Source organism: Gorilla gorilla, chromosome 20, assembly GCF_029281585.2.
Source record: "Gorilla gorilla gorilla isolate KB3781 chromosome 20, NHGRI_mGorGor1-v2.1_pri, whole genome shotgun sequence".
In the NCBI taxonomy this organism is placed as follows: domain Eukaryota; kingdom Metazoa; phylum Chordata; class Mammalia; order Primates; family Hominidae; genus Gorilla; species Gorilla gorilla.
Window position 1 is genome coordinate 5,645,915 of NC_073244.2, and position 26,851 is coordinate 5,672,765.

The 26,851-nt window shown below is 56.2% G+C and overlaps 1 protein-coding gene across 1 annotated transcript; it reads right to left on the reverse strand.

Moving 5' to 3' along the window:
• Positions 1-3,041: 3,041 nt before the first annotated feature.
• Positions 3,042-25,839, reverse strand: LOC101142376 (double C2-like domain-containing protein beta). The gene is made up of 7 exons (XM_055370915.2): positions 25,432-25,839; positions 20,042-20,116; positions 17,945-18,054; positions 17,279-17,405; positions 11,550-11,707; positions 3,999-4,080; positions 3,042-3,152 (listed from the first exon to the last, which is right to left on the reverse strand). The coding sequence occupies exons 1-7, from the start codon at positions 25,549-25,551 to the stop codon at positions 3,042-3,044; spliced, it is 783 nt and encodes a 260-aa protein (XP_055226890.2). The 5' UTR covers positions 25,552-25,839.
• Positions 25,840-26,851: the final 1,012 nt, after the last annotated feature.

Genomic DNA, 26,851 nt, shown 5'->3' on the forward strand with positions numbered 1-26,851 from the left:
CAGAGGCTAGGGTGGGGTGGCTGAGTTTTGGGGCCAGGTTAGACACCTCTGGGGAAGCCTGAAGTAGCACGGATGGTTTCAAAGCCAGCGGATGAGGTGGCAGGACAGTGACAAGACCCCAGGTCTCCATCACGCACCTGAGCTTACTGAGCCTTCACCTGGTGTCTCTGCTGAGTCTCCGACAGACCAAGAGGGAAGGGACTGGGGGTACCGACCCCCAGAGAGAGAAAGTGGCAGTCAGAGGACCTGGGTTTGAGTCCTGGTTCACCCCTTCCTGGCTGTGTGGCCTTGGCAAACTACTCAGACTCTGGGAACCTGTTTCACCTGCAAGATGGGGATGAGAATCAAACCCACCTTGCAGGGCTGTGAACATGCGTTCAGACCAGTGCATGCAAAAACCTTCACATAGAAACCCTTCCTAAAGGTGGGGAGACAAGTCTCCATGAGCAGCAGGTGGCCAGGGACTGTGTGGGGGCTGGGGTCCTGTTTTCCCTGCAACCTGGGAAAGGCCTGATGGGCACTTGGTAGGATTCAAATCACAACCCTGGACCTCAGGTGGCGGTATGCTTTGTGTCTGCAGTTGGAAGGTCCCACCGTCGTGCCTGTGAGTCCCTCTATCGGTGTTGAAGGGGTGGGCAGCAGGCGGGGGAGCCCCAGGCTGGCAGCTAGCAGGACCTCTCTGGTGTGAGGTCAGCACGCCAATTCCCCTGAAGTGTGGTGTCCAGCACTCTGGGCTGGGGGCTGTGGATCCTGGTCCCAGCTGTGTGGGGGCTGGAAGGCCCTGGGCAGGTCACCTGACCTCTCTGGGCCTCTGTTTCCATCACACACTGATGGGCTGAGCACACTGGGACTCTGGCTGTGCAACTCCTTGGCTCTGTATTTGTTCACCCAGCGTTCCTGAGGGGCCCTTGGTAGGCAGAGAAAGTTTGTGGGCTTCAGGCTTGGGCCCCAAGATTCAGATACTCTCAAGCCTCCTGGGGAGTCTCACTCAGGGGAGCAGACAGGCCCACCAGCCAGGGTGATTCTTGCTCAGCTCCTGGAGGGTGGACAAGGCCCTGGACTGCCACTGATTACTCCCAAAAGGGACATCTGTGGCGGTAGTGGGACCAAGATGCCACGAGCAAGCACCCGGAGGCCCCCAGTGTGAGCCAGGGAGTGGAGGGGAGGGGAGGGGAGAGTCAGGACGTGTAGGAATGCTTGCTTTTTTCCCAAGCACAAGGGACCCTTTTCTCCACCGCAGCTGACCTGATGCTTATGCCGGGAAGGAGGAGGGGCGGGCTCCGCCCTTGAGGCCCCTCAGGAGTAGAAAGAGATCAGAGTGGGAGACTTGGGTCTGAGGTCTGAACTTGAGCCTACACCAGTTTCTCCATGGTGTTTCGATCACGTCCCCCACCTCCTGCCTCGAGCCTCACACCTTCCTAACAAACCCTCCCCTGGAGAGGAGACCCTGGGTCCACAGCATCCCGGCCCCATTGGCTTTCTCTCTCCAGGCCGTTTTAGACCACTCCCACTGCCTGGACTGCTTTTAGAAGCCCCCACTCACCCTCCATAGGCCTTACGGAAGCACCGCCTCCTCCAGGAAGCCTTCCCTGACCTCCCGGCAGAGTCAACAGAGCCCACGGTACTTGCAGACTGGCCAAGCTGGTCTTGGTATTTCTCACCCCAGTTGGAATGGTTTGTTCCCAGCTTCCTGACTAGATGGGAACTCCCTGAGGGCAGGCCCTGTGTCTCATTCACCCCCAGGGCTTGTGGAATAATTGAGTGAAGCATGTGCCAATTTACCCGTCATCAGGAGCCTCTGGGAACTCTGGCAGACTTTCGGCCGGCAGGCCAGCTTCTTCCATCTGCCCAGCAGCGAAGGAGATGAGGGATGCAGTCAGGCTTTCTTGGGCTGGAGCAGCCAGTCTTCAAGGTCCCATCCTCCACCTGTCTGTCTGCTCACCACCTCCCTCCTCTGTTCCCACTGTCTGCCAAGGCACCCCCACACTCCTGTCCTCTCAACCAGGGCTGGCCTCTAGAAGGGTCTTTGCTCCCAGATGGGTGTGTCCCCTTCCCCTGGGCAGGTGCTGAGGTCTCTTTCCACCACCGGCCTCTTGGGCGCCAGAGGGCTGAGAGCCCCCCACCCCAGCTCCTTGCCCTCCCTGTCCCAGAGTGGCTGAGCCCTCCACATCCTCCGAGCGGGGACTGCAGTGGTTTTGTGTCCAAGCAGGGGTTCTGGATCTCCCCCAGTGTGGGGGCCACAGGCCTTGGTGGCTGCTGGGGAAGCCCGGGGCCGGCCGTGCTGGGCGCAGGTGGTGGCAGGGGTAGCAGTGGCGGGTGGGCATCAGTCGCTGAGCACGGCCCCTGGGAGCTCGCTGGTGAGCGTGTGCCAGGGCTCGATGCGCTTGTCCTTGTTCTTCAGGCAGTCAAACCAGTGCTTCAGGCGCTCCCCCTTGGCGTGGATGCCCAGAACCACACCACCTGCAGGAGGACAGGAGGGGCAGCTGGGGCACAGGGACCCCCAACTCCCAGGCATGGGGCCCATGCCCCCTCCCAGGTTCTGTGCTCGAAGGCCAGCCTCTCCCACTGCCCGCTGGGTTCTGAGCATGAACAGGACCTGACCTCCATGCCACACTCTGGCCCCGTCAGGGCCCAGCCATCCTGTCTCTCTTCCACCAGGGCAGGGATAGGGGCAGGGTGCAGAGGCAGCATCAGGGGTCAAGGAATGGGGGCCTGAAGAGGGGAGAAAGGGCCAGGCAGCCCCACTATGCGCAGCCACCAGGCCCACTGGGAATTTGGGGCCTCTAGGGCTCAGAGTCCAGCCCGAGGCACTGCCCATCATTGTCTCTTGTCTGTGCTCCACCACAGAGTGCTGTGTGACCCTCCCAGAACTCCTTCCATCTCTGGGTCTGTCTCTTCCTGGGGCACAAGGGTCAGGCTGGAGAAGGTCTGAGGCCCCTGACCTAGGGGCAGGTGGTCCGTGGTTCCAACTTTCCCCATGGACCAGGAAAGAGGGGCTGTGGCCTGATCCAGGACAGGCACACAGTGAGACGGTGTTCCCACTATGCCCCCTTATCAATGAAATCGTTGGATTTTCCAATGTCGTAATCCCAAACGGTGACCTCCAGGGACTTCTTGGCCAGGTCCCCATGCTTGATTTCGTAACAGAACTCCTGCTGGCAAGAAGGGAGTGTTAGGGCTGATGCCACGAGGCCTGGGCCTCGGCCGGGGGCCAGGAGGGGTATGAGGTGTAGGGAAAGAGGAGGGACGGGGGTGATCAGTGCTCAGAGTGGATGAGGGGTGGATGCTCACATGTCTTGCCCACTTCCCCCTGAGCTCCACTGGGGTCTTCAGGGCCCCTGTCCCCTCGCCCACTTGCTCCTTGTCCCTGAGCCTGCTCTCCCCACACCCCGGGAGCCTCCTGACTGCAGAGGCACTGCACGCCCCACAGTCCTTGTCATCCTGGGCCTCTCTGGGGCCTGGCTTTGCTGACCCCTCCCTTCTCTGTGGGACCCTCCCTTCCATCCGGGGTTCCCCTCACTCTCTGGAAGCATCTTCTCGACCTCCCCTGCCTGCCTCTGGATCACTGGTGTGGCGTGGGCTCTACCCAAGGCCCCTCTGCTCTTCTTTCCTTCTTGTTCCTTGGGGGGAATCCGCATTTCCAGCCATACTTGCCGCCTTGGGCGGAAGACTTCCTGGGGCCCCAGGGTGTCTCGAGTCCCCTTGCCCCACACAGAGTTTCTCCCCATCTTTCTCACCCCCTCTTTGCCCTGTTGCCCCCATGAGGAACCCAGGACTCCCCTCAACACTTCCCTCCCCCCAGCCCTACATCCGACAAGTCCTGCCAAGAGCTTTCCAGGGGTCCCCCAGCTCCCCTGTGTCTGTGGCTTGGTGCGGCCCCTCCCCACCGTCTCTGACCACCCTCCCCATCCCGCCATGACCTTTTGAAAACCCAGCCACACCCTCACTGCTGTGGGGCAGAGGAATGGCCTTCATGAAGCTTCACCAGCCCCTCACACCTCATTAAACTCCGGGTTCAGGGTTTTTTTCTTCACCGCTGTCTTATGTTTGGATTTCTTGTCCACATCTGGCCTCAGGTATCTGGAATTACATCCAATGGACAGGCAGAGGATGGGGACATGCTATGGGGTATAGATCAAGCCAGCAGGTATTCAAAGAGCTTTCTGTCCCTGGAGAGAGATTCCTGGGCCCTTCTTTTGTCCTAATCATTGGATTTTCCCAACGCTATTTTGTGGCAAAGGCGAGACGTTGTTTTCGAGAAGCAAGTGGTCCCTTCATCCATCACACTTCTGTTCACACACACATTCCTGAAGTTAACCCTGGGGGGCGCCCTCCATCCCCCTAGGAAAGGGGTTTTTCCTCATTTCTGGAAGTCTAATTTTCATAAAGCTCACGTTTCCCACCAGAACAGAGTTTTTAGCAGAGTTGGTCTCTTGTTCAAACTTCTTTTTTTTTTTTTTCAGATGGCTGACTGCAACCTCCGCCTCCCGGGTTCAAGTGATTCTCCTGCCTCAGCCTCCAGAGTAGCTGGGACTACAGGCATGTGCCGCCATGCGCAGGTAATTTTTGTATTTTCAGTAGAGACAGGGTTTCACCATGTTGGCCAGGCTGGTCTCTAGCTCCTGACCTCAGGTGATCCACCTGCCCTGGCCTCCCAAAGTGCTGGGATTACAGGCGTGAGCCACCACCCCCAGCCTCAAGCTTCTTTTATAAAATAGCAGATTTATTGAGATATAATTCACATATCATAAAATCCATCCTTCTGAAGTGTAAAATGCAGTAGCCTTTAGTAGGCTCCCAGAGTTGTACAACCATCACCACTACCTCCATTGGAGCTTTGAGGAAGGACAAGACCTTTTGTGCAGTCACAGGGAGGCCACCTAGATGTTCTTCCCTCCACAGCCACTAAGGCCTTAGACTCTGATGCAGAACAGCTGTCTTCCTCTGAGGCTCAGAGAGGGGGAGTGACTTGCCCAAGGTCACACAGCCTGCAAGCACAAGTGTGGTGCTTGAAAGCCAGGCTCAGACTCCTTTCTCTATGACAGGGAGGTCATATGCAGGCTGGAGAAGGGGACAAGAGGTCCCCAACTTCTTTGCAAAGCTTCTCACCCTGTTCCTGCATAGATAATTGCATGACAATTGCCTTGTCCCTGCTGAATGTGCTCTGGGGTCTCTGGGGTCTCACCCATGACTAACTCCCTGGGCCTGGCACCAGGGAGCTTAACAAACATCTGTCCAGCGAATACCTGCATCCCTAGGAGTGAAGCCAACGCCCAAAGACACGCCCATGTCCAGCTTAACCTGCATCCCTAGAAGTGAAGGCACCGCCCAAAGACACGCCCATGTCCAGCTTATTCTGCCCAGTTCCTCTCCAGAAAGGCTGCATGGTTGACACACAGTGCCTGCGACAAAGCTGAATGCTATCATTTAAAAACTCGTTGCTGGTTTGACAGGCAGAAAATGATATCTCATAGTTGCTTTACTTTGCATATTTTAAAATTGTGACTTTCATGGCATAAATAATACTGGTTTATTACAGAAGCACTAGAAAATGCATGTGGACAAAAGTTGGGATTAGGAGAGAGAAATGAAGACATATGTCCACACAAAAACCTGTTCGTTGCAGCTTTCTACCATCACCAAAAATTGCAAACAACCACACGCCGTTCAACTGGGGAACTCATCAACAACAAACTTGTGGTGTACCCACACAATGGAAGACCACTTAGCAACAAAAAGGACCAAACTCTTGGTACATGCAACTGACAGATGAATCTCAAACGCATTCCTCCGTGTGAAAGAAGCCGGACTCACAGGGCAACACACTATCTGACTGTTTCATGGGAAAGTCTGGAAACCGCAACACTATTGAGACAGAAAACAGGTGAGTGGTTGCCTGGGACCAGGGAACTTTCTGGGGTCATATTCTCTATGTTGATTCTGGTGGTGAAAACAAGACTATACTAGCCTGGGTGATACAGCGAGACCCCATCTCTACCAAAAAATTAAAAATTAGCTGGGCATGGTGGTGCATGCCTGTAGTCCCAGCTATTCACAGTGCTGAGGTGGGAAGATGCTTGAGCCCAGGAGTTCAAGGCTGCAATGAGCTATGATTGCACCACCGCACTTTGGCCTGGACAACAGAGCAAGACCCTGTCTCTAAAAAAAGAAAAGAAAAGAAAAACTCACTGGATATGAATGATACAGGTTGAGGATCCATTATCTGAAATGCTTGGACCAGATGTTTTGAATTTTGGATTTTTTCATATTTCATAATCTTTGCAGTATATTTACCAGTTCAGCATCCCTAACTCAAAAATTCAAAAATCTGAAATCCCAAACGCGCCAATGAGCATTCCCTTTGAGCGTCATGTCGGTGCTTGGAATGTTTGGGGTTTTGGATTTACAGCTTTGGGACGCTCAACCTGTACCTCAATAAACCTGATTTAAAAAAAGTTTGGGGGGATTCCCCTAAGCCCGCCACCCAGAAACAGCGGATTTCCTTAGTTACTTACTATGCTCCTTGGCCATTTCTCTACGTATTGGTATTGTGTCTGCTGTGAACTGTCCTTGGCCTGTTTGGTGACGGGTGAGGAGCAGGGACAGAAGGGTCCTGCGTGCCCTGCCTTCACAAGCCCCTGGAAGGAAAGTTGTTTTGGGATCTCTGCACCCTCAGCCTGGACAACTTGTGCCCATCTGGTGACCCCTCACTCAGCCACCAGACTTCCACGACAGGCTCCAGCCTCGGCACCTTCAGCCATGGACAGTTCCGCCAGCGTTGCCCTCTGTTCTGCTATTTTCTCTACCAGAAGTGCCCTTCCCTCCTCATCTGACCACTCTGGGGAGATCCCTCAGCACCCTCCCTGAGCACACCCTACTCTGGCACAAGCCCACCCTGCAAAGCCCCTGAGGCCCACCCTGTGGCGTCTCTCCCTCCCTTGCTGTCAGGACAGTGGTCCTGGCCACCGGGGCTCACAGAGCCGCCCTGTGCCGTGTACCTCTGAGCCCTCTGCACAGTGCCTTCTGCTTGCCTGTGGCTTTGAGAAGAAACCCCTTCTGGTTATACATAAGACAGCCAGAGAAGGGAGTTGCCCAGGGTGGCACAGCACGTTGCTGCCAGTTACTGCCATTTTCGCTGGCATGAAATGGAGATAACAACAGGAGCGACCGCACAGGCTGCTGAGTGCGTCACACGCAGCCATCGCGCAGCTCAGGGATATTACGTGTAACTTGACATGTCAGCGATTGTCACAGGCACTGCTACTCCTGGGGTTTTTCATCAAACCCTCAAGAGCTGGGCCTGGGGTCAACTTCCAGCCTGGGGAAACTGGGGCAAGTATCACCAGAGATGAGCTTTATAAAAATAATGGTGCTAGCTGGGCATGGTGGCTTGCACCTGTAATCCCAGCACTTTGGGAGGCCGAGCTAGGAGGATCGTTTGAGTCCAGCAGTTTGAGACCAGCCTGGCCTATACGGCAAAACCCAGTCTCTACAAAAAATACAAAAAACAACTAGCCAGGCATGGTGGTGCACACCTGTAGTCCCAGCTACTCATGTACCCAGCTGTACATGTAGCTGTACCCAGCTACATGAGGGGGAAGGACTGCTTGAGCCCAGGAGTTTGAGGCTGCTGTGAGCTGTGATCGCATCACTGCATTCCAGCCCGGTGACAGAGTGAGTCACTGTCTCAAAAAAGAAAGGAAGAAATAAAGAAAACAAATAAAAATAATAGTGCAGACAAAAGGCCTTGACCCATCTAGCTTTGGCCCTCAGCATCAACCGCTAGATACGTCCCTCCCTTTCTTCTGGGGCACAGGTCACACTCTCTTCCAGGTCTAGGATGCAGCTGAGGGGTGCCCCTCTTACCATCTAATCTGTGCCCTTATTTCCTCTGCTTTAGTGAGGAAGAGGCCCCTGGTCCATGAAGGGGCCTTTCAGAGATGGGGACCCCTGAGGAGCCCTGAGCAGCAGCCCTCGTGTCTCACCCAGGGTGTCTGAAACAGACGTGGAGGTCTCAGGTGAGGCGTGGCTCAGATATAGGGAGTGGCCCACAGGTCGGCCTGTCTTTGAAAGGCCACGTGACCTGGCCCACGGCTGGCAGGTGGGACTTAGCCACAGGGGTCCAGCAGCACCCACAACAGCCACCTGTGGCAGGGAGGAGCTTGTGGTACAGTGGACAGGCCCTGCCCAGATGGACCCCCACCTGCCTGTGGAAGTTGACCAGACCATCTGTCACAGCAGGTAAGACTCTGCTTTCTGGGCAACCCAGCAGGTGACCCTGGAATTCCTGTCCATCTGGCAGGTGGGCATTGAAACTGGTTTAAAAATGTCACACCATAGGCCGGGCACAGTGGCTCACGCCCGTAATCCCAGCCCTTTGGGAGGCCAGGGTGGGTGGATCACTTGAGGTCAGGAGTTCAAGACCAGCCTGGCCAACATGGTGAAACCCCGTCTACTAAAAATACAAAAATTAGCCTGGCGTGGTGGCGCATGCCTGTAATCCCAGCTACTTGGGAAGCTGAGGGATGAGAACTGCTTGAACCTGGGAGGCAGAGGTTGCAGTGAGCTGAGATCACGCCACTGCACTCCAGCCTGGGCAACAGAGTAAGACTCTGTCTCAAAAAAAAAAAAATCACACCATTTTGGCTTCAGATTGCATATCCTCCTGCAAGGATATATACGCATGAGACTCAAGTCAATGACAAGTCAGAAGAAAAAACACATATATACGCAAACCAGTATCCTACTGTGTGTGTCGTTTGTTGTGTTTTTGACAGCTGTCCATGTTACAATAATTCCTCTAGTTCAAATGTATTCATTTTTAACTTCATAGTACCACATTCTACACACTGCCCATGTCCCCTCAAGCTTCCCCTGGCTCCTGCAACCACAAATCTAGTCTCTGCCTCTGTGGGTTGACCTATTCTGGACACTTCATAGAAATAGAGTCCTGCAACACGTGGCCGTCTGTGTCTGGCTTCTCTCGCTTAGCATCTTGTTTTCAAGGTCCTCCCACCGTGTAGCATGCACCTGCTACACTCCTTCTTAAGGCTAATATTCCACACACCCGCTACACTCCTTCTTAGGGCTGATATTCCACACACCTGCTACACTCCTTCTTAGGGCTCATATTCCACACATCTGCTACACTCTTTCTTAGGGCTCATATTCCACACATCTGCTACACTCTTTCTTAAGGCTAATATTCCACACACCTGCTACACTCCTTCTTAGGGCTGATATTCCACGCACCCGCTACACTCCTTCTTAGGGCTGATAGTCCACACACCTGCTACACTCCTTCTTAGGGCTCATATTCCACACACCCGCTACACTCTTTCTTAAGGCTAATATTCCACACACCCGCTACACTCCTTCTTAGGGCTGATATTCCACACACCCGCTACACTCCTTCTTAGGGCTCATATTCCACACACCCGCTACACTCTTTCTTAAGGCTAATATTCCACACACCCGCTACACTCCTTCTTAGGGCTCATATTCCACACACCCGCTACACTCTTTCTTAAGGCTAATATTCCACACACCCGCTACACTCCTTCTTAGGGCTGATATTCCACGCACCCGCTACACTCCTTCTTAGGGCTGATATTCCACACACCTGCTACACTCCTTCTTAGGGCTGATATTCCACGCACCCGCTACACTCCTTCTTAGGGCTGATATTCCACTGCAGGGACAGACTTCATTTGTGTATCCATTCATCAGTGGACGGACGCTTGGGGTGTTTCCACTTTTGGCTGTTGTGGATAGTGCTGCTATGAACATTCCTGCACAAGTTTTAGGATGGACATGTTTTTCTTATCTCTTGGGTATATAACTAGGAGTGGAATTGCCAGATCAAATGGTGATTCTGTGTTTAACTTTCTGAGGAACTATCAGCTGCTTCCCAAAGTGGCCATCCCATTATTGTCATATTATTTTTATTTGTTTATTATTATTTTGAGACAGTGTCTCGCTCTGTCACCCTGGCTGGAGTGCAGTGGTGTGATCTCGGGTCACTGCAATCTCCGCCTCCCTGCAATCTCCGCCTCCCAGGTTGAAGTGATTTTCCTGCCTCAGCCTCCCAAGTAGCTGGGATTACAGGCGCCCGCCACCACACCCAGCTAATTTTTTTGTTTTTAGTAGAGACGGGTTTCCCCATATTGGCCAAGCTGGTCTCAAACTCCTGACCTCAGGTGATCCGTGCGCCTCGGCCTCCCAAAGTACTGGGATTACAGGCACGAGCCACTGCACTCGGCCTAATTTATTACTATTTTTAACTGTAGAGACAAGGTCTCAGTATGTTGCCAAGGCTGGTCTCAAATTCCTGGGTTCAAGCAATCCTCTCAAGTAGTTAGGACTACAGGGACATGCCACTACACCAGGCTAATTTTTAATTTTTTTGTAGAGATGGAGGTCTCACTATGTTGCCCAGGATGGTCTCAAACTCCTAGCCTCAAGCAATCCTCCTGCCTTGGCCTCCCAAAGTGTTGGGAATGTAAGTGTAACTCACTGCACCTGCCACATACAATTTTTAAAGTGACAGAAATATGATCATGGCCATGGGAATGGTGCCCCTAGAGCTGTGCCACGAGGAGTACTGGCCTCTTCATGGTGCCAAGATGTCCCTGAGGCCTTAGTCACCTGGGTCCTTGGTGTCCCCTAGGTCAGGGCCATCCCTCTGTCATTCCCCCTCCCTGAAGCACCTGCCCCTCCTTTCTGCTGAACTAAATTCCTCCCCAAGTCTCACTTTTCCAGAGTCTCCCTGTGAGTTCACACTCATACCTACCTAGTTTCTGAAGAGCCCCGAGCACTGACGGTAGTCACTGTGGCACCTGTAGCACCCTCTCCAAAGGGTCGCCAGCTCCTGCCTGGCTCTCAGAGCTACACAGCCTCTCCTGACCAGGCTCACAGCTCCACAGCTCTGTGGCCCAGGCCACCTGGCATGGCCCCCTGAGTTAGTGTCTCTCCCCGGGCCCACCATCAGCCCTGTTGGTAGAGCTGGGTGGACTCTTATCCGCATCTGTGGCCCCAGTATAGGGCTGGGCAAATGTGGGCAGTTGCAAAGGCCTGGCAGAGTTCCTCTGCATCCTCCCTCAGCCTCCTGGCTACCCCTGGCACTGGCCCCACCTTCTGTCCCCTCCTCCGACTCATGGCCCCTCCTGGGCCCCTCAGTCACAGAGAGGCCTGGACATAGCATCAGGTGATAACTAATATCTGCATGACCCTGGGAAGCCACTCAGCTTCTCTGTCCCTCAGTTTCCCCATCTGTGAAATGGGCTGGCCATGCTTAACCCCTGGAGTTGCCAAGGTAGCCCATCAGGGAACACGGCGCCCCTGTACCTCAGGCACTCCCTGGGTGCCTGCCACCTGGGACCACAGAGCCGGCACACGGACCCCCGTCCTTGGAGGTGAAGACGTGGCAGGCGCCCCTGTACCTCAGGTACTCCCTGGGTGCCTGCCACCTGAGACCACGGAGCTGGCACACGGACCCCCGTCCTTGGAGGTGAAGATGTGTCAGGTGGTCACATGCACGGCACACTCACGTTTTCACGTAGGGGTCCGAGTAGCCATTGGCGTCCATGGCGGCCAGGTGGGTGCACTGCACGACGCCTACCAGCAGGCCCTGCTTCTGTGAGCTGTACTTGAGGGAGATGAGGATGCGGCCCCGCTCCTCCAGGGACTTGTCTTCGGTCTTGTCCACCTGTTGGACGGGACGGTCACTCAGTCCTCACCTGCTCCCACCCCTCTCTTGGCCGTCCTTGGCCTCCTCTTCCTGAGCCCGCCCATCCAGCTGCTGCAGCCAGGCCTGGTCACGGTCCCTGGTGAGTGGCCTCACTGTGAACTCACAGCCCTTCTGTCATCTCTTCCCTCCCAAGGGCTCTTTCAGGGCTGGATCTCACCCACACCCTCCCTGTTCTTGGCTGCATGTGGCCTACGGTGGCCTTCACAGCCCAGCAAGGGCCAGCCCAGGGGTTGGCAACTGCAGCCCGGGGGCCAGATCAGGCCCGACGCCTGGCTCTGTGTGGGATGTGAGCTAAGCATGGCTCTTACCCTTATTTTAAACAATTTCTTTTTCAAAAAAATAGAGACAGGGGTCTCACTATTTTGCCCAGGCTGATCTCAAACTCCTGGGCTCAAGGGATCTTCCCACCTTGGCCTCCCAAAGTGCTGGGATTACAGACATGAGCCACCACGCCCAGCTGGTTCTTACTTTTTGGAATAGCAGAAAGAAAAATGAAATGAAAAATATTTTGTGACACATGAAAATGACATGAAATTCACACTTCAGCTTCCATTAACACCATGTTGTTGGAACGCAGCCTTGCCAGCTCCGTGATGCTTCTCTATGGCTGCTTTTGCCCTAAGGACAGAGCTGCATGGTGGCCACAGATTGCGAGGCACACAGAGCCTAACATTAGTGCTAAGCGGCCCTTCACGGGTCTGCAGCCCCCGGCCTGGCGCGCTCGGCTTCCACGGACGGTCTTCCACCAGGTCCTCCTCACAGCCCGCCCTGACTTTCCCTTGGCTTTGAAGCCGGGTCCCACCTCCACACCTTTGTGCACCCTTAATCCACAGCTCCAGCACCCTCCTCTGACCTCCTCAGTGTTCACCGTTGATAAGTTCCTGGTCCTTCTGGGCCTGGGGGGCTTTTCTGACCCTCAGGGTGGGTTGGCCGTCCCCTCTGCGTGCCCACTGCCTCGGGTTTATCCTGTCATGGCCCGGTGTGGCCCCCTGCTTCCTCAGGGGTCTGCCCCAGCCCCTAAGTTCCTTGAAGTTGGAACTCTACCTGTAAATTTTGATTTTGACAGAGTCTGACTCTTGTCACCCAGGCTGGAGTGCAGTGGCACGATCGTGGCTCACTACAACCTCTGCCTCCCGGGTTTAAGCGATTCTCCTGCCTCAGCCTTCTGAGTAGCTGGGACTACACAGTCTAATTTTTGTATTTTTTGGTAGAGACAGGGTTTTGCCATGTCTGCCAGGCTGGTCTCGAATTCCTGACCTCAAGTGATCCACCCACCTCAGCCTCCTAAAGTGCTGGGATTACAGGTATGAGCCACCGCATCCAGATAATACCTGCATCATCTTTAATACCTCAGGGCTGGGCAAGGGCCTGGCACTAAGGGCCCACTGGAGGCTTGTACTAGTGAAGGCAGGAATGGAGGGACAGATGGTCCCCTGTGCATTCAACCTCATACAAGCAACTCCAGCCTGGGGGTTCAAAGAAAGGCAGAAAGGTCTGCCCATGACAATGGAGCCTGGTGGATGGAAAAGGGTCACCATGGCCCCAGTTCCCTGAAGGTGCTTCCTGGAGCCTCTCAGGGTGCTGGATGTGGCTCCCTCAGGAGAACCCCGAAGACAGAGTTCTGGTACATTCCTCACCCTGGAGAAGCTGGGAGCCAGGTAGGGAGCCCATCCAGTGCCTTCCCTGCCTCAGCAGCTGCCAGTGCCTGCCTCTCAAGGCAGATCTCAGCTCCAGGCCTCCCCATCCCCAGCCAGCCTGATGCTTCTCCATTCCTTGCCCTCCCGAGACTACCCGGCTTCTTCCTTCTGGCTGCTGCACACCCCAAACCCTCTCTCCTAGGCCCTCAGCCCACCCAGACAAACCCAGCTTGAGCCCACTCAGACAAACCCAGCTTGAGCCCACCCACACATGCCCAGCTTGAGCCCACCCAGACATACCCAGCTTGAGCCCACCCAGACATACCCAGCTTGAGCCCACCTAGACATACCCAGCTTGAGCCCACCCAGACATACCCAGCTTGAGCCCACCCAGACATACCCAGCTTGAGCCCACCCAGACATACCCAGCTTGAGCCCATGCAGACACGCCCAGCTTGAGCCCACCCAGACACGCCCAGCTTGAGCCATGCAGACACGCCCAGCTTGAGCCCACGCGGACACACCCAGCTTGAGCCCTGTGTCCCCCTGGATCCCCTTAGGACTCTAACAGGCTCCTCTCCTAAGCAGCCCCAGCCACCTCCTTTTGCTCACAACCGTGCCCCCTAAGCAGCCCCAGCCACCTCCTTTTGCTCACAACCGTGCCCCCTAAGCAGCCCCAGCCACCTCCTTTTGCTCACAACCGTGCGCCCCAAGCAGCCCCAGCCACCTCCTTTTGCTCACAACCGTGCCCCCCAAGCAACCCCAGCCACCTCCTTTTGCTCACAACCGTGCCCCCCAAGCAGCCGCAGCCACCTCCTTTTGCTCACAACCATGCCCCCCAAGCAGCCCCAGCCACCTCCTTTTACTCACAACCGTGCCCTGCCTAACACCAAAGTGAGTCCCTCTGGCTACATCTAACCCTTTCTGGAGATGAGACTCCTGTGAGGTGAGCAGGGATGTTGAGCAGGGAAGACATACATGCCCCACCGGCCACCTTCGCCACCTCCCACGCCCAGAGCAGACATGGCTAATCGATCCTAGCATTTGCCCTGGGCTCCAATGCCACCTCAGAATCCTTTTCAACACAGTGCTCAGGCAGCCATTCCTGGTGGATCAGGCCAGGCCTGCGAGATCTCGCTATCTGCCGCTCAGGCAGAGCTTTGTGTGTGAGGGCCTCGATGCCCTGTGCTGCTTGTGTCAGTGTGTGTGGTGTGAAAATTAAACAATATAAACCAGCAGGGGCCAGGCACAGTGGCTCACGCCTGTAACCCCAGCACTTTGGGAGGCCAAGGCGGGCAGATCACCTGAGGTCAGCAGTACAGGACCAGCCTGGCCAACATGGTGAGACCCCGTCTCTACTAAAAATACAAAAATTAGCTGGGTGTGGTGGCGGGCCCCTGTAATCCCAGCTATTGGGAGGCTGAGGCAGAAGAATCACTTGAACCCGGGAGGCGGAGGTTGAAGTAAGCCGACATTGCGCCACTGCACTCCAGCCTGGGCGACATAGACTCCATCTCATTAAAAAAAAAAAAAACCAACCAACCAGCAGGCATATTTTTAGCTCTTTTTTCAGGGGTGGGACATTGTACTTCGGGTTGTTTCATATGAAGACCACTGGGTCTTGCTCAGTATTGCCTTAAAACAGATAATGTTCGCAGACTGTAAATTCTAAAACCTACCGCCAGAGGCCTGGCACAGGGGCTCATGCCTGTAATCCCAGCACTTTGGGAGGCCGAGGCAGGAGGATCACTGGAGGTCAGGAGTTTGAGACTTGCCTGGCCAACATGGCGAACCCCCGTCTCTACTAAAAATACCAAAATTAGCCAGGCGTGGTGGCGCACACCTGTAATCCCAGCACTTTGGGAGGCTGAGGCAGGTGGATCATTCAAGGTCAGGAGTTTGAGACACCTGGGCAATATGGTGAAACCCCATCTCTACCAAATATACAAAAATTAACCAGGCGTGGCGGCACACGCCTGTAGTCCCAGCTACTCGGGAGGCTGAGGCATGAGAATTGCTTGAACTCAGGAGGTAGAAGTTGCAGTGAGCAGAGATTTTGCCACTGAACTCCAGCCTGGATGACAGAGCAAGACTCAGTCTCAAAAAAATAATAATAATAAAAGTACCACCAGAATGTGGCTGTACTGCCAGGGGTGCATCCCCAGCTGCACTCCTGCGGTCACTGTGAGTCCCCGAATGGCACCAATGAGCCGGTAGCGCATCCAGCAACGCCCTGATCATGGCCATGCACAGGGACGCACATGCTTTCACGAACGCACGCCACACATGTGGACACACACACTGTCGCACACAGACACGTACTGACATATGCTCTTACACACAATTCACACATGAGCACACACACACACACGCTGACACCCCACGTACATACCCACGTGGTTGTTTGTTTATGCCAGTGATGAAAACTCAGGAACACTAAGGCAGGGCTGGTGTTGCTTTTTTTTTTTTTTTTGAGACAGAGTCTTGCTCTTGCTCTTGTCACCCAGGCTGGAGTGCAACGGTGCAATCTCGGCTCACTGCAACCTCCACCTCTCAGGTTCAAGCAATTCTCCTGCCTCAGCCTCCTGAGTAGCTGGGATTACAGGCATGCACTCCCACACCCGGCTAATTTTTTTATTTTTAGCAGAGACGGGGTTTCGCCATGTTGGCCAGGCTCTCTCGAACTCTTGACCTCATGACCCACCTGCCTTGGCCTCCTAAGATGTTGCCTTTCTTAAGTGACATAGACCATGTGGAAAAACCGGGTTACCTGTGGTTAGTGACTAATAATAAAACAGGAAAAGTTATATCCATCACACAAATGTCTGAGGGGGAGAGAATGTGACAAGGAATAAATTTGGATCAAATTCTGCAAAAGTAACTGGGATTCTAGGAAGAAGCCGTGGCCTCAGGCTGACTCGCCCCCGGGGCTTGACTTGGGCTAAGCTCGAGGTGAGTCCACGTCCCCGGGCCCCACTGGGGCTGGGTACACTGGGGACAGCCACCGGGCTCTGTCCTCCCAAACTTGCCCCTTGCCCAGTCCTCTTAGGGGGACAACGTGCCATCGAGGGGACCGTGCCTCCGCCTGTGTCCTGAACACTGGGAGGCTGAGGCCCCAGGATTTCTCTTGACCCCAGTGGCACGGGGGACTCCTGGCTTCACCAGCCCTATGAACCAGGTGAAGGTGAGGCCATAGACAAGGGAGGATGGGGGAGGGAAGAGGGACATAGAGACCAAGACTCAGAGGGTGTAGCTGCTGGAGCAGGCCGGGGGCAAATCTGTTCTGACATAACGTTGAGACAAATGCCATTTCTAGGAAAGGATACTCTGCTGTCTCCTCTGCGTATCTCACAGGCACTCAGGTCTAACATGTTCCAAGCGTGCTCCTTGCACGTCCTGTCCACCCATGGTCCCTGCTGAGTCCTCTGAGCGCAGCAAACAGCCCCTCAGGCTTCAGTGGCTCAGGCCCCAAACCTCGGATCTGCCCTTCCCTCACCCAAGGACGTCCTATCTGCTGCCTGCACATCCGGTTCAGAATCAAGCCCTCCTACCGCTGCCAAGGTCAGGCCAGGGTTGTGCCCATCTCTCCCCATCTCCCCAGGCCTCCTGCCCTCTCCTCCCTCTTCTTCAAGCCATCCTGAGCCCAGGCCAGCGAGCCTGGTAAAATGTCATCCCCCGTGATCCCTCAGCTTAGCACCCTCCCGTGGCCACTCAGAGTGAAAGCCAGGGTCCTTCCTCACCTCCACCCCCTTGACTCTCCATGCTCACCTCCCTGGTCTCCCCTCCCCTCTCACTCTGCCCCTCATGAGTCCCATCACAGGCAGGAAGTTCTGCCTTCCCAGCACCTGCCACCGAGCCAGGTACACAGCAGGTGCTCAATCAATCCTCTCACCGGCAGCGGCTTCTCCAGGCAGATGCTGAAGGTCTTGGTGTGGTTGGGTTTCAGCTTCTTCAGGGGCACACGTGTCTCCCCGATGAACTCATTGTGCCGGAATTTGTCCTCGTCACACACAGAGATCCTAGCGGGGGCGGTGGTGAGGGGCACAGCCAGTGCCTCAGATGCACTGGGCATGGTGGAGATGTGCGCAGGTAGGGCCAGCCCTGGCTTCTCCTGCCCCAAGCCCTGCCCTGGTCTGGGGTGGGAGACGCACAAGATGCCTGGGCCCTGACAGGGGCAGAGTGTGGCACGGTATCAGGCACTGTCCTCATGGACAAGTGTCCTCAGGTTGGAAGAGGGGACAGGAGAAGGCAGAACCAGTGCCAGGAGTAGCCAGGAGGCTGGGAGAGCCGGTTCTCTGGAGGGAACCACCTCCAGCACCCTGAGAGGCCCCAGGAAGCACCTTCAGGGGACTGGGGCCAGGGTGACCCTTTTCCACCCACCAGGCTCCATTGGCATGGGCAGACCTTTCTGCCTTTCTTCAAGCCCCCAGCCTGGAGTTGCTGGCATGAGGTTGAATCCACAGGGGACCATCTGACCCTCCAGTCCTGCCTTCATTAGGAAAAGCCGGGTGAGAGTGGGGGTTGGGGAGGGAGCAGGTGGCCTGGGGCCCTCACCCACCGCAGGGTCTTGCGGATCATGTCTTCATCTGTGATCCCGTAGTAAGTGAGGGTCTCGTTCCATGTGGGGTTCAGAGTGTTACGGAGAGTTTTTGTTCTGAGCTTATTTGCCTGGAGAAGAGAAAAATGATCTTATTAGCATCAAAGTGTGTGTCAAACAGAAAAATGGCCCCCAGAGATGGCCACATGCTCATCTTGGAGCCTGTGAATGTGTTATCAACATGGCCAAGTGGACTGAGGCTGCAGGTGGACTTAGGGTTGGTAATGAGCTGACATTAGAATAGGGAGATTATCCTAGATTGTTGGCTGGCCCAACGTGGTCACAGGGTTCTTAAAAGCAGAAGAATGGACAGAGAAGACAGTCAGGGACGTCACCAAGGAAGGGGGCCAGAGAGATGCAATGGGGCCCCCTGTGAAGGTGGAGGAAGGGGCCACAATCCCAGGAGGGCCGATGGCCTCTAGAAGCTGGAAAGAGCTAGGAAACTGTGGGCTCCCCGGGCTCCAGAAGGAATGCAGCCTTGCCGACACCTTGATTTTAGCCCAGAGAGAGACCACTGTTGGACTTCTAACCTGCAGAGCAGTCCGAGAGTAAACGCGCTGCTTTAAGCCACGAAGTTTGTGGTCATTTGTTGGCAGCAGCCATAGGAGGCTCATCCAAGGAGGACCCCACCTCCAGCCCGATGCCACGGGGTAGGTTCTGCAGGAGGCCTGTGTGGAACTGGAGTCTCCTTCCCAGGGCATTCCCTGCCTTTGTGGACCGTCCCCTCTGCCTGGAACCCATCCCGTCCTTGGGTCTGCCTCGGGGGTGGCCTCTCCGAGCTGGAATATTGCTGCCACTCCCTCCTCCTGTGCCAGCGGCTCTGAGCTCCTTGTCTGAATCGGTCTGATGCCTGCCACACCCGGCCCAGGCTGGGAGGTCAGACAGCCTGGGCTTCCAATTCCAGCTCTGTGGCAGCATCAGGTTCCCCACTGTGGAAAGAGCACAGGAATCCCTCTCTCCCATTGCTTTCAGGAGCTGTTTGTAAGGAGACTGCTCTTTATAAAACACTAGGGAAAGTCCTGGGGCAGCCATGCACTGCCGGCTCCAGTCCCACAAATGAAGGGTCACTGAGCACACTTCCCTGGTCATACTCGCCCTTGGCCCTCACATCCCTGAGCCCTTCTTGCAGCATAAGGGCATCAAGACCCAGTGTGGGGAGCCCATTTCTTCCCCAGGAGTAGGTGGTGGGGCACTGCCATTTCTCCTACAGCCCTGCCTTCCCTAGAGAAGGGGGAAAGGCCCCTTCTGGGGTGGTCCTCCTGGGCTGCTGTGGGCCCCAGGCCTACCCATTTAGCCCCCACGTAAACTCAGACTCTGCCCCATGAGATTAAAAATAAAACAGCACTGAAGTGTAGGATGCACAGAAGGAAGTCTAATGAAGTTCTGACTTTCCATGGCCCAAGGTCACCTTGATGCTTTTATTTAACAGCCATTTTTCTCTCTCCTGTCTGAGATGCACCTGTTGTGCTGGTGCCCTGAGCACATGTGTGGTCGGACGCTTGGGTCATCCGGCGTAGGAATGAGGGGCAGATTCTGCCCACTTCATCCCCCTTACGGAGAGTCAGGGCATCCTGTGGTCAAACACATGGGGCAGATTCTGCCCACTTCATCCCCCTTACGGAGAGTCAGGGAACAGCCCATCAACACGTTAGATGCTCTGAGAAGTCCTGTGGTACAGAAACCTGTTTAACAATGTTTCCCCATGTTATTTAACCACGGAGTCCTTTGTTTGCACCTAATAGTAACTTCCAGCTGAGAATGCTTCTTATAAAATGCTGGCCTGGAAATTCTCCTGGGGTTTCCCCAGATCAGCAGGTAGGTAACGCTGACTCGTGAGGTCCCCAGGAGGCAACAGGGTGTGGGGCAGACTGGGTGCTCTGTGTGCAGTTGAATGGCTGAGGTCCCATCAGCTTGCTTGGACTCTGAGGGGAGTGGCAGCTGTGGGCCTCCCTGGGTGCCCGCAGCCCAGTCCAGGCCCCAAAGCAAAAGGACCAGAGTGCATTGCCTGAGGTGGTGGGCGGGTGCAGCTGGTGGGCAGGCCTGGGTGGAACCCCTCACCTTACTGGCTCCTGGCAGCAGGTGCAGCTTGACGTAGGGGTCTGCCAGCCCATTGTGGTCCATTGGCTTCAGGCCCTGGGCAGAGAACAGCAAACGGTGTGAACTGGAAATCGGGGAGATGGAACTGACAGGGCCTGCAGATGCCCTTGTCCCCTGGGTCTCCTGGCTGGGTCCATTCATGGCCCGTTTCACAGAAGCCCCCGGGCCCCACACCTCCAGATGGAGGGAGTGAGGATGGCTCAATGCTGATGCAATCTCCCCTCCCCAAAACATCCTGGCCCAGGGCAGCTGTCATGGGGTCTCTGTCAGGACAGACTTTCTCTTCTCCTCATCCTGGAAGCCAGGTGGCTCCCCCTTCTCTGAGCCTCCCTCTCCACCCCGCTTTGCTCAGGCCCTGCCATCATCCTGACTCCCGTCCCCCATCTACCAAGCATGGCCTCCTGAGTGGCCACGCCCCTCACTGACCCTAAATCCACGTAACCCCGGGACACAGTCCGAGACTAGGCCCCATTTCTGGCCATATTTGCCACAACTCCCAGTCAGTCCACAGAGATCACACAAGCAGACTGGCCACAGAGGGTCCCTCCACAAGATGGCACCCCTCTCTCACTTTGGTTCTTTTAGAAAACCCAGCCACGCGTGCACAGCCAGAGGCACACAGAAGCATGGACAGAGAGGGGCTTTGCTGACCTCAGCAGGCTCTTGTCTCTGAAAATTGCATTTGTTTCCTTCTGGGATGGTCCACAGGGATGCAGGGAGGCAGCTGTGGCATCTGTGGGGGTGCAGCCGGCAACCCCAGGATAGTATTCAAAGGGCTTCTACCCAGCCAGGCCGGGGAGGCAGCTCGGTGGCTCACACCAGGCCCATCTCCAAGGGAAGGCTGGGGCTCCCTCCCAGGCCCACCCCACCTCGGTTTGACGGAGCTCTGGGGGATGCGGCAGGGGCTTCCAACCACCTACTTCCCTGCCACTGGCAAAGGGCAGAGGTTTGGGGGCCTGGCTGGCTTGGGCTCCAGGCTCAGCTCCTGTTCACTAGCTGGGAAGTGGATGAGTTACTTTGCATGCTAAGCCTCAGCTTTATCATCTGTTAAAGGGGTTGGCCGGGCACGGTGGCTCACGCCTGTAATCCCAGCGCTTGAGCCCAGGAGTTCAAGACCAGCCTGGGCAACACAGTAAGACCCTGTCTCTTCAAAAAACTAAAAAATTAGCTGGGTGGGGTGGCATGTGCCTGTGGTTCCAGCAACTAGAGAAGCTGAGGTGGGAGGATCGCTTGAACCTGGGACACGGAGGCTGCAGTGAACCGTGATCGCACCACTGCACTCCAGCCTGGGTGACAGAGTGAGACCCTGTCTCAAGTTAAAAAAAAAAAAAAGGGCAGGGGTGTAATACTCCCACCTTCCTAGGGCTGGAGTGAGAGGGAGGGAGACCGTGTGGACACAGGGCCTGGCAGGCAGGGTTTGCTCCCTTCCCTGCACGCCAGGCCCCCGTGAGACGCCGGAGAAGTGGTTGAGTTCTGCTGGGTGCATCTGAGCTGTGCCCTGCACTGTGGGGCTGCCTCTGGGACAGGGCCTGGCTCAGTGGCCCAACACGTGCTCAAGGTGACAAGGCTGCTCTTCCAAACCCAACTCCCTCACCCTGCCTTGCACCTCTCCCACCAAGTGCCTGAAGCGCAGAGTTCTGGGAATCTGGTGGCCTGGCCTGACCAGGCGGTGCCTGACTGCTGTGTCTTATTCTTACAGTCCTTATACATTTGTTTGTTGTAGCTTAAAATGTTCCCATTTGGGCCACGTTTCCCGACACGTTTCACTTACAAACCTCTGGGCCACCACATGTTCTGGCGTATGTCTTTCCAGTGGCTCTCGTGGTCCCACCTCCGTGCCCCGAGACACCCGTGGGAGCTAGGCTGGGTCGAGGGGCGCTGTCATGCTGGGACGGGAGTGATGCCTGCTCTGTCCTTCAGACCCCAGGACTGTGACGAGGCCCCTGCTGCTGCTCTCTACTCCTCCACCCGGCAGTTCCCTGAGCACCCTGGGCAGCCACACATTTCGCCAAAAGCAAAAGGACCAGCAGGCACTGCCTGAGGCCCTGTCACTGTGCTGCCACCAACTTCTGTGCCCAAACAGGCAGCTTCCCTGGCCCTGACCCGGGGTTCCGCCAGTGCCTCCACCTTCTGTGGGGCTGGCCTCCCATGAAGCCTGACCTCTGTCCATGGAAGGGGAAGGTGGGGAGGCTGTTTCCAGGGCAGGGAGCTGCTAGTGGGGCCCTTGGGCACATGCTCCCCAGCTTGGGAGTTGGCAAGAGACATAAACTGATCCCATGGTTTAGGGGTGGGCCTCACGGGAGGTGACGTGGTTTGGCGGTGTCCCCACCCAAATCTCATCAGGAGTTGTACTCCCATAATTCCTACAGGTTGTGGGAAGGACCCAGTGGGAGATAACCGAGTCACAAGGGGAGGTTTCTCCCAGACTGCTCTTGACGTAGTGAATACGTCTCACGAGATCTCATGGTCTGACACTGTCCTTGAGGTAGTGAATACATCTCACGAGATCTGATGGCCTGATAAGGGGAAACCCGTTTTCCTTGGCTCTCATTCTCTCTCTTGCCACCAAACATGTGAGAAGTGCCTTTCACTTTCAGCCATAACTGTGAGGTCTTCTCAGCCGTGTGTAACGGCAAGTGCAATAAACCTCTTTCCTTTATAAATTACACAGTCTCAGGTATGTCTTTATCGGCAGCATGAAAATGGACTAATACGGGGGGATGGGCGGAAGCGGCCCCGGGGGAGGCCCTGGCTGGTACTGGCACTGAGGGAACAGATGGGGGGTCTGGCTTTGAGAGGAGAGCCTCTCCCCAAAAACCTAGCCCTGCCCCGCCCTGGGCCTCTCAGAGGCTGTTGCTGGTGAAGTGTTCAGAAGAGGAGCTTTCTAGTCTGAAGTATCATTCAGCCTGAAAAGGAAGTTTTGACACGTGCTGCAATGGGGATGAAGCCTGAAGACATTCTGTGGAGTGAAAGAAGGCAGACTCAAAAGGACAGATCCCGGGGACTGCAGACTCAAAAGGACAGATACCGGGAGACTGCACTTACATGAGGTCCCTAGAATAGTCAAATCCATAGAGAAGGAAGCCAAATGGCAGCCTCCCCAGGGGCCAGGGGAGGAGGAAGGGGGAGCTGTTGTTTAATGGGCCCAGTTTAGTTTTGCAAGCTGAAGAGGGCTCTGGAGATGGGTTTCACAGCAGTGTGAAGGTGGAAGGTACTTAGCACAACTGAACTGTACGCTAAAAATGGTTGAGCGCTGAGGGAAGAAGTAAAAAAAAGTGGTTGAGGTGGGAAATGTATATCTGTGTATTTTACCACAATAAAAATAAAAAGTCTCCCAGAACTGGTAGTGCCAGGGGCCGCGTGTTAACTCATTTAATGCTCATAACAGGCATGTAGGGCAGGGACAACCAACCCTATTTACAGATGGGCAAACTGAGACTGACCCTTCTAAGTGGGGACAAGCAAGGGTGCACCCCAGGGTGTCCAGCCCCCACCCTGGCCCTCCAGAGGCCAGCCCTGCTTCAGCTCACCCACCCTGGGCCCCTCCCCACACCCCAGCCCAGAGCCCCAGCTCTTCCCCAGCCTGCACCACCCTTTCCCTACAGAACTGGATTTACACAGAGAAGGAACTGGGCCTCCCACCCCCACTTCTGATACCTGAGGGATACAGCCCAAAGTGGACACACACTTACATGTGTGCACGCACGGTACCACACATGTACACACAGAGACACACATACAGCCATGTATGTGCATACACACAAACGCACCTGGAGCTGGGAAGGGAAGGCCCTGGTGTCTGGCATGGAGAGAGGAAGGGGTGGGCTTTGGCCAGAGTGGCCTGGCAGCCGGCACCTCTCCAGTCCCCAGGCCTGGACCACCTCTACAAAGTTGGACAGAGGGAAAGGAGGAAGGGTCTAGCTTGGTCTCTACCTTGGCACAGCTGGGGTTTGACAAATGCTCAGTTCTGCTCCTAGGGGTGGGCTGGAGCCCCCGCCAGGCAGGGCTGGACATGCCCTGAGTCATAGCATGGGTGGTTCTAGAGGAGAGGGCAGGGGTGGGATGGAGCGTGCAGGCCTCTCAGTGCCCTACCAGGGCCCTGAGGCTGGCGTGGATGGCACTCACACCTACCCATGGCAGTCCACATGTGGCCCAGGCTGGGCTGGGGGACAGCCTGAGGTGGCACGCAGTAGCCTGTCCTGCTGGGTGGCCATGGTGCCAAGGACACCCCTCGCTGCCAGGCTGGGAGGAGGGGCAGGGGGCCTGCAGGTTGGGAGGCTGGGTGGGGCTGGGCCCAGGCAGCTCTGTGGGAAGCCGCTGGATCTGAGCTGGGCTGGCTCAGGCCCTTCCATGGCACTACTAGGGAGACTCTACTGGCCATGCAGGCCCTTACCTTGCGAGAGAACATCAATTTTGGCACCTTCCTCCCACAGGGAGCGATGGGGTGAGGGGAAGGGAACAGGACAGTTGAGAACATGGAGCTGACACATGCTTGAGCGGCAGAGCCAGAGGGGAGCACCAGGGGCCAAGCCAGGCTGCAGAGGGCAGCACCAGGGGCCGGGCCAGGCTGCAGAGGGCAGCACCAGGGGCCGGGCCAGGCTGCAGAGGGCAGCACCAGGGGCCGGGCCAGGCTGCAGAGGGCAGCACCAGGGGCCGGGCCAGGCTGCAGAGGGAAGCACCAGCGGCCGGCCCAGGCTGCAGAGGGCAGCACCAGGGGCCAGGCCAGGCTGCAGAGGGCAGCACCAGGGGCCGGGCCAGGCTGCAGAGGGGAGCACCAGCGGCCGGGCCAGGCTGCAGAGGGCAGCACCAGGGACTGGGCCAGGGTGCAGAGGGGTCCACAGGCACCCACAACCCCAGCCCACATAGTGAGGCTCAGAGGGCCTCTGGGCTCAGGCCCTGGACACCCTGCCTGGAGTGGCATCGGCCTCCTACAGTGGCTCGGCTTCCAGGGTGCAAAGTGGGGTCCCCACTCCTTAGGGCGTCTGGGAGGCCTGGAGGCACCAGCACCCAACCCGCCCTCCCTTGGCCTGCAGGACAGACATCACCCTGCCCCTCTCTTTGCCTATCAGCAGCCCCTCCCCAGGCTCGAGGGTCCTCGGTCCAGGCCTTCATCTTCCCATTCTCATCTGTTTCTTTGCTCCCCGCAATGCCTGACTGTCCAAGGCCTTTCTTGGGGATGGGTATTCAAGAAGGTTTAAAGAAGAATTCCTTCCTGGCCCCACACCCCACACAGCGCAGACATCCAAAAGCCTGGACAGGAACCTGGGGAGTGGTGTGGTCTGGCCTCCCTGACCTAGGCCCTCTCGAGGACCTCGGGCCAGGGAATTTGGGGGTAGGCTGGCGGGGCCTACCTTGGCCTTGGTGATGGTGCAGTGGAGGGCGTTGTTCTCCTGGTCATACAGCAGGCTGAAGTCCAGCGTGCCCAGGGCAGCTGCGGACAGAGGAGGGCACAGGTCCCACCCTGGCCCCATCTTGGAGAGGCTTCGCCTGCCCCTGTGAGACCAGATGAGCCTGGCCTGGGCAGGTGCCACCGTTCCATGGCGGCTGCCACCAACCAAGCACCTGCTCTATGCCAGCCCCTCACCCATCCTCCCAGTCCCACCCAACCCTGGGAAGTCACAATAATCTCCCCACTTTCCAGAGGAGGAGCTGAGACCCAGAGAAGTCAGGTGGGTCACTCCAGTTCCCTGTCTGGCCCAGTGCGTGGCCCACCTGAGCTGGGCACCCAGCCAAAGGAGTTCCTGCCCTCCTGGTGCAACTGCCAGTCTGGGCCCTGTGCCTCAGTTTCCCTCACCTGTGAAATGTCACAAGGATCACACAAGGCGGAGGAGACGAGGCTTTGAGAGGGACAGGCCCTGGCCAGGAAGATCAGCTGATTTGCTCAACAGTCCCCCAGCCAACACACAGGACTGCAGCTCCTCTGTCTCTCTGGCCCATTGGGAACCCCGAGCAGGCCGTGAGGAGCCAGCTGAGTCCTCATACTGCTGCCCCCAAGTCTCTCAATGGCAATGGTAACTCCCAAAAGCCGGGGGGAGGGTGCAGCCATAATTGGGTGCAGCTGCCTCCCTCCCCGGGGGCAATCACTCATAGCAGCTGTGGCTTTCCATGCAGAAGCAGCTCCCAGCATGAAGGCCGAGGTGATGGTGGGGGCAGAGCTTGGAGATGATGGTGGGGGGCAGAGCTTGGGGGCAGTCCACAGACAGCAAGATGCACATTCACAGATGGCTTCAGAAGCCCAGAGCCTGCTCCCAGGCTGCAGGGCTGGTCAACTGGTGTCACATTCCTTCATTATTTACCAAGTGTTTACAACATGCCAGACTCTAGGGGATGGACATCTGTGAGGCAGAGTCCCTACCCCAAGGAAAGCACAGCCTAAGGGGAGGAACAAATGGAAATAATTTGCCGCAGTAGAGTCTGGTGAGCCGGGAGCCATGGGGAGCCCATGTGAATTGGGACCACCAGGGAAGGCTTCCTGGAGGAGGTGATGCTTCACCTGAGCCATGAGGGATGAGTAGGAGTTGGCCAATGGCAAAGAGGGGCTGGGGGAGGTGACGATTCCAACCACAGGCCAACCAGCAGGTGCAGGCTTAGTGGCTGGTGTGATCCTGGGATAAGGGAAGGCCAAACTTGAAAGACTGTGCTCTTCAGGCTCTGAGCTAGGCTCCCAACATGGATCTAGATCCAATTACGGCCACACCTGACCAGGCCCATCATGTACATCTCGTCTGCGGCTGCTTTCCTACTTCAGAAGCAGACCCTATGGCCTGCACA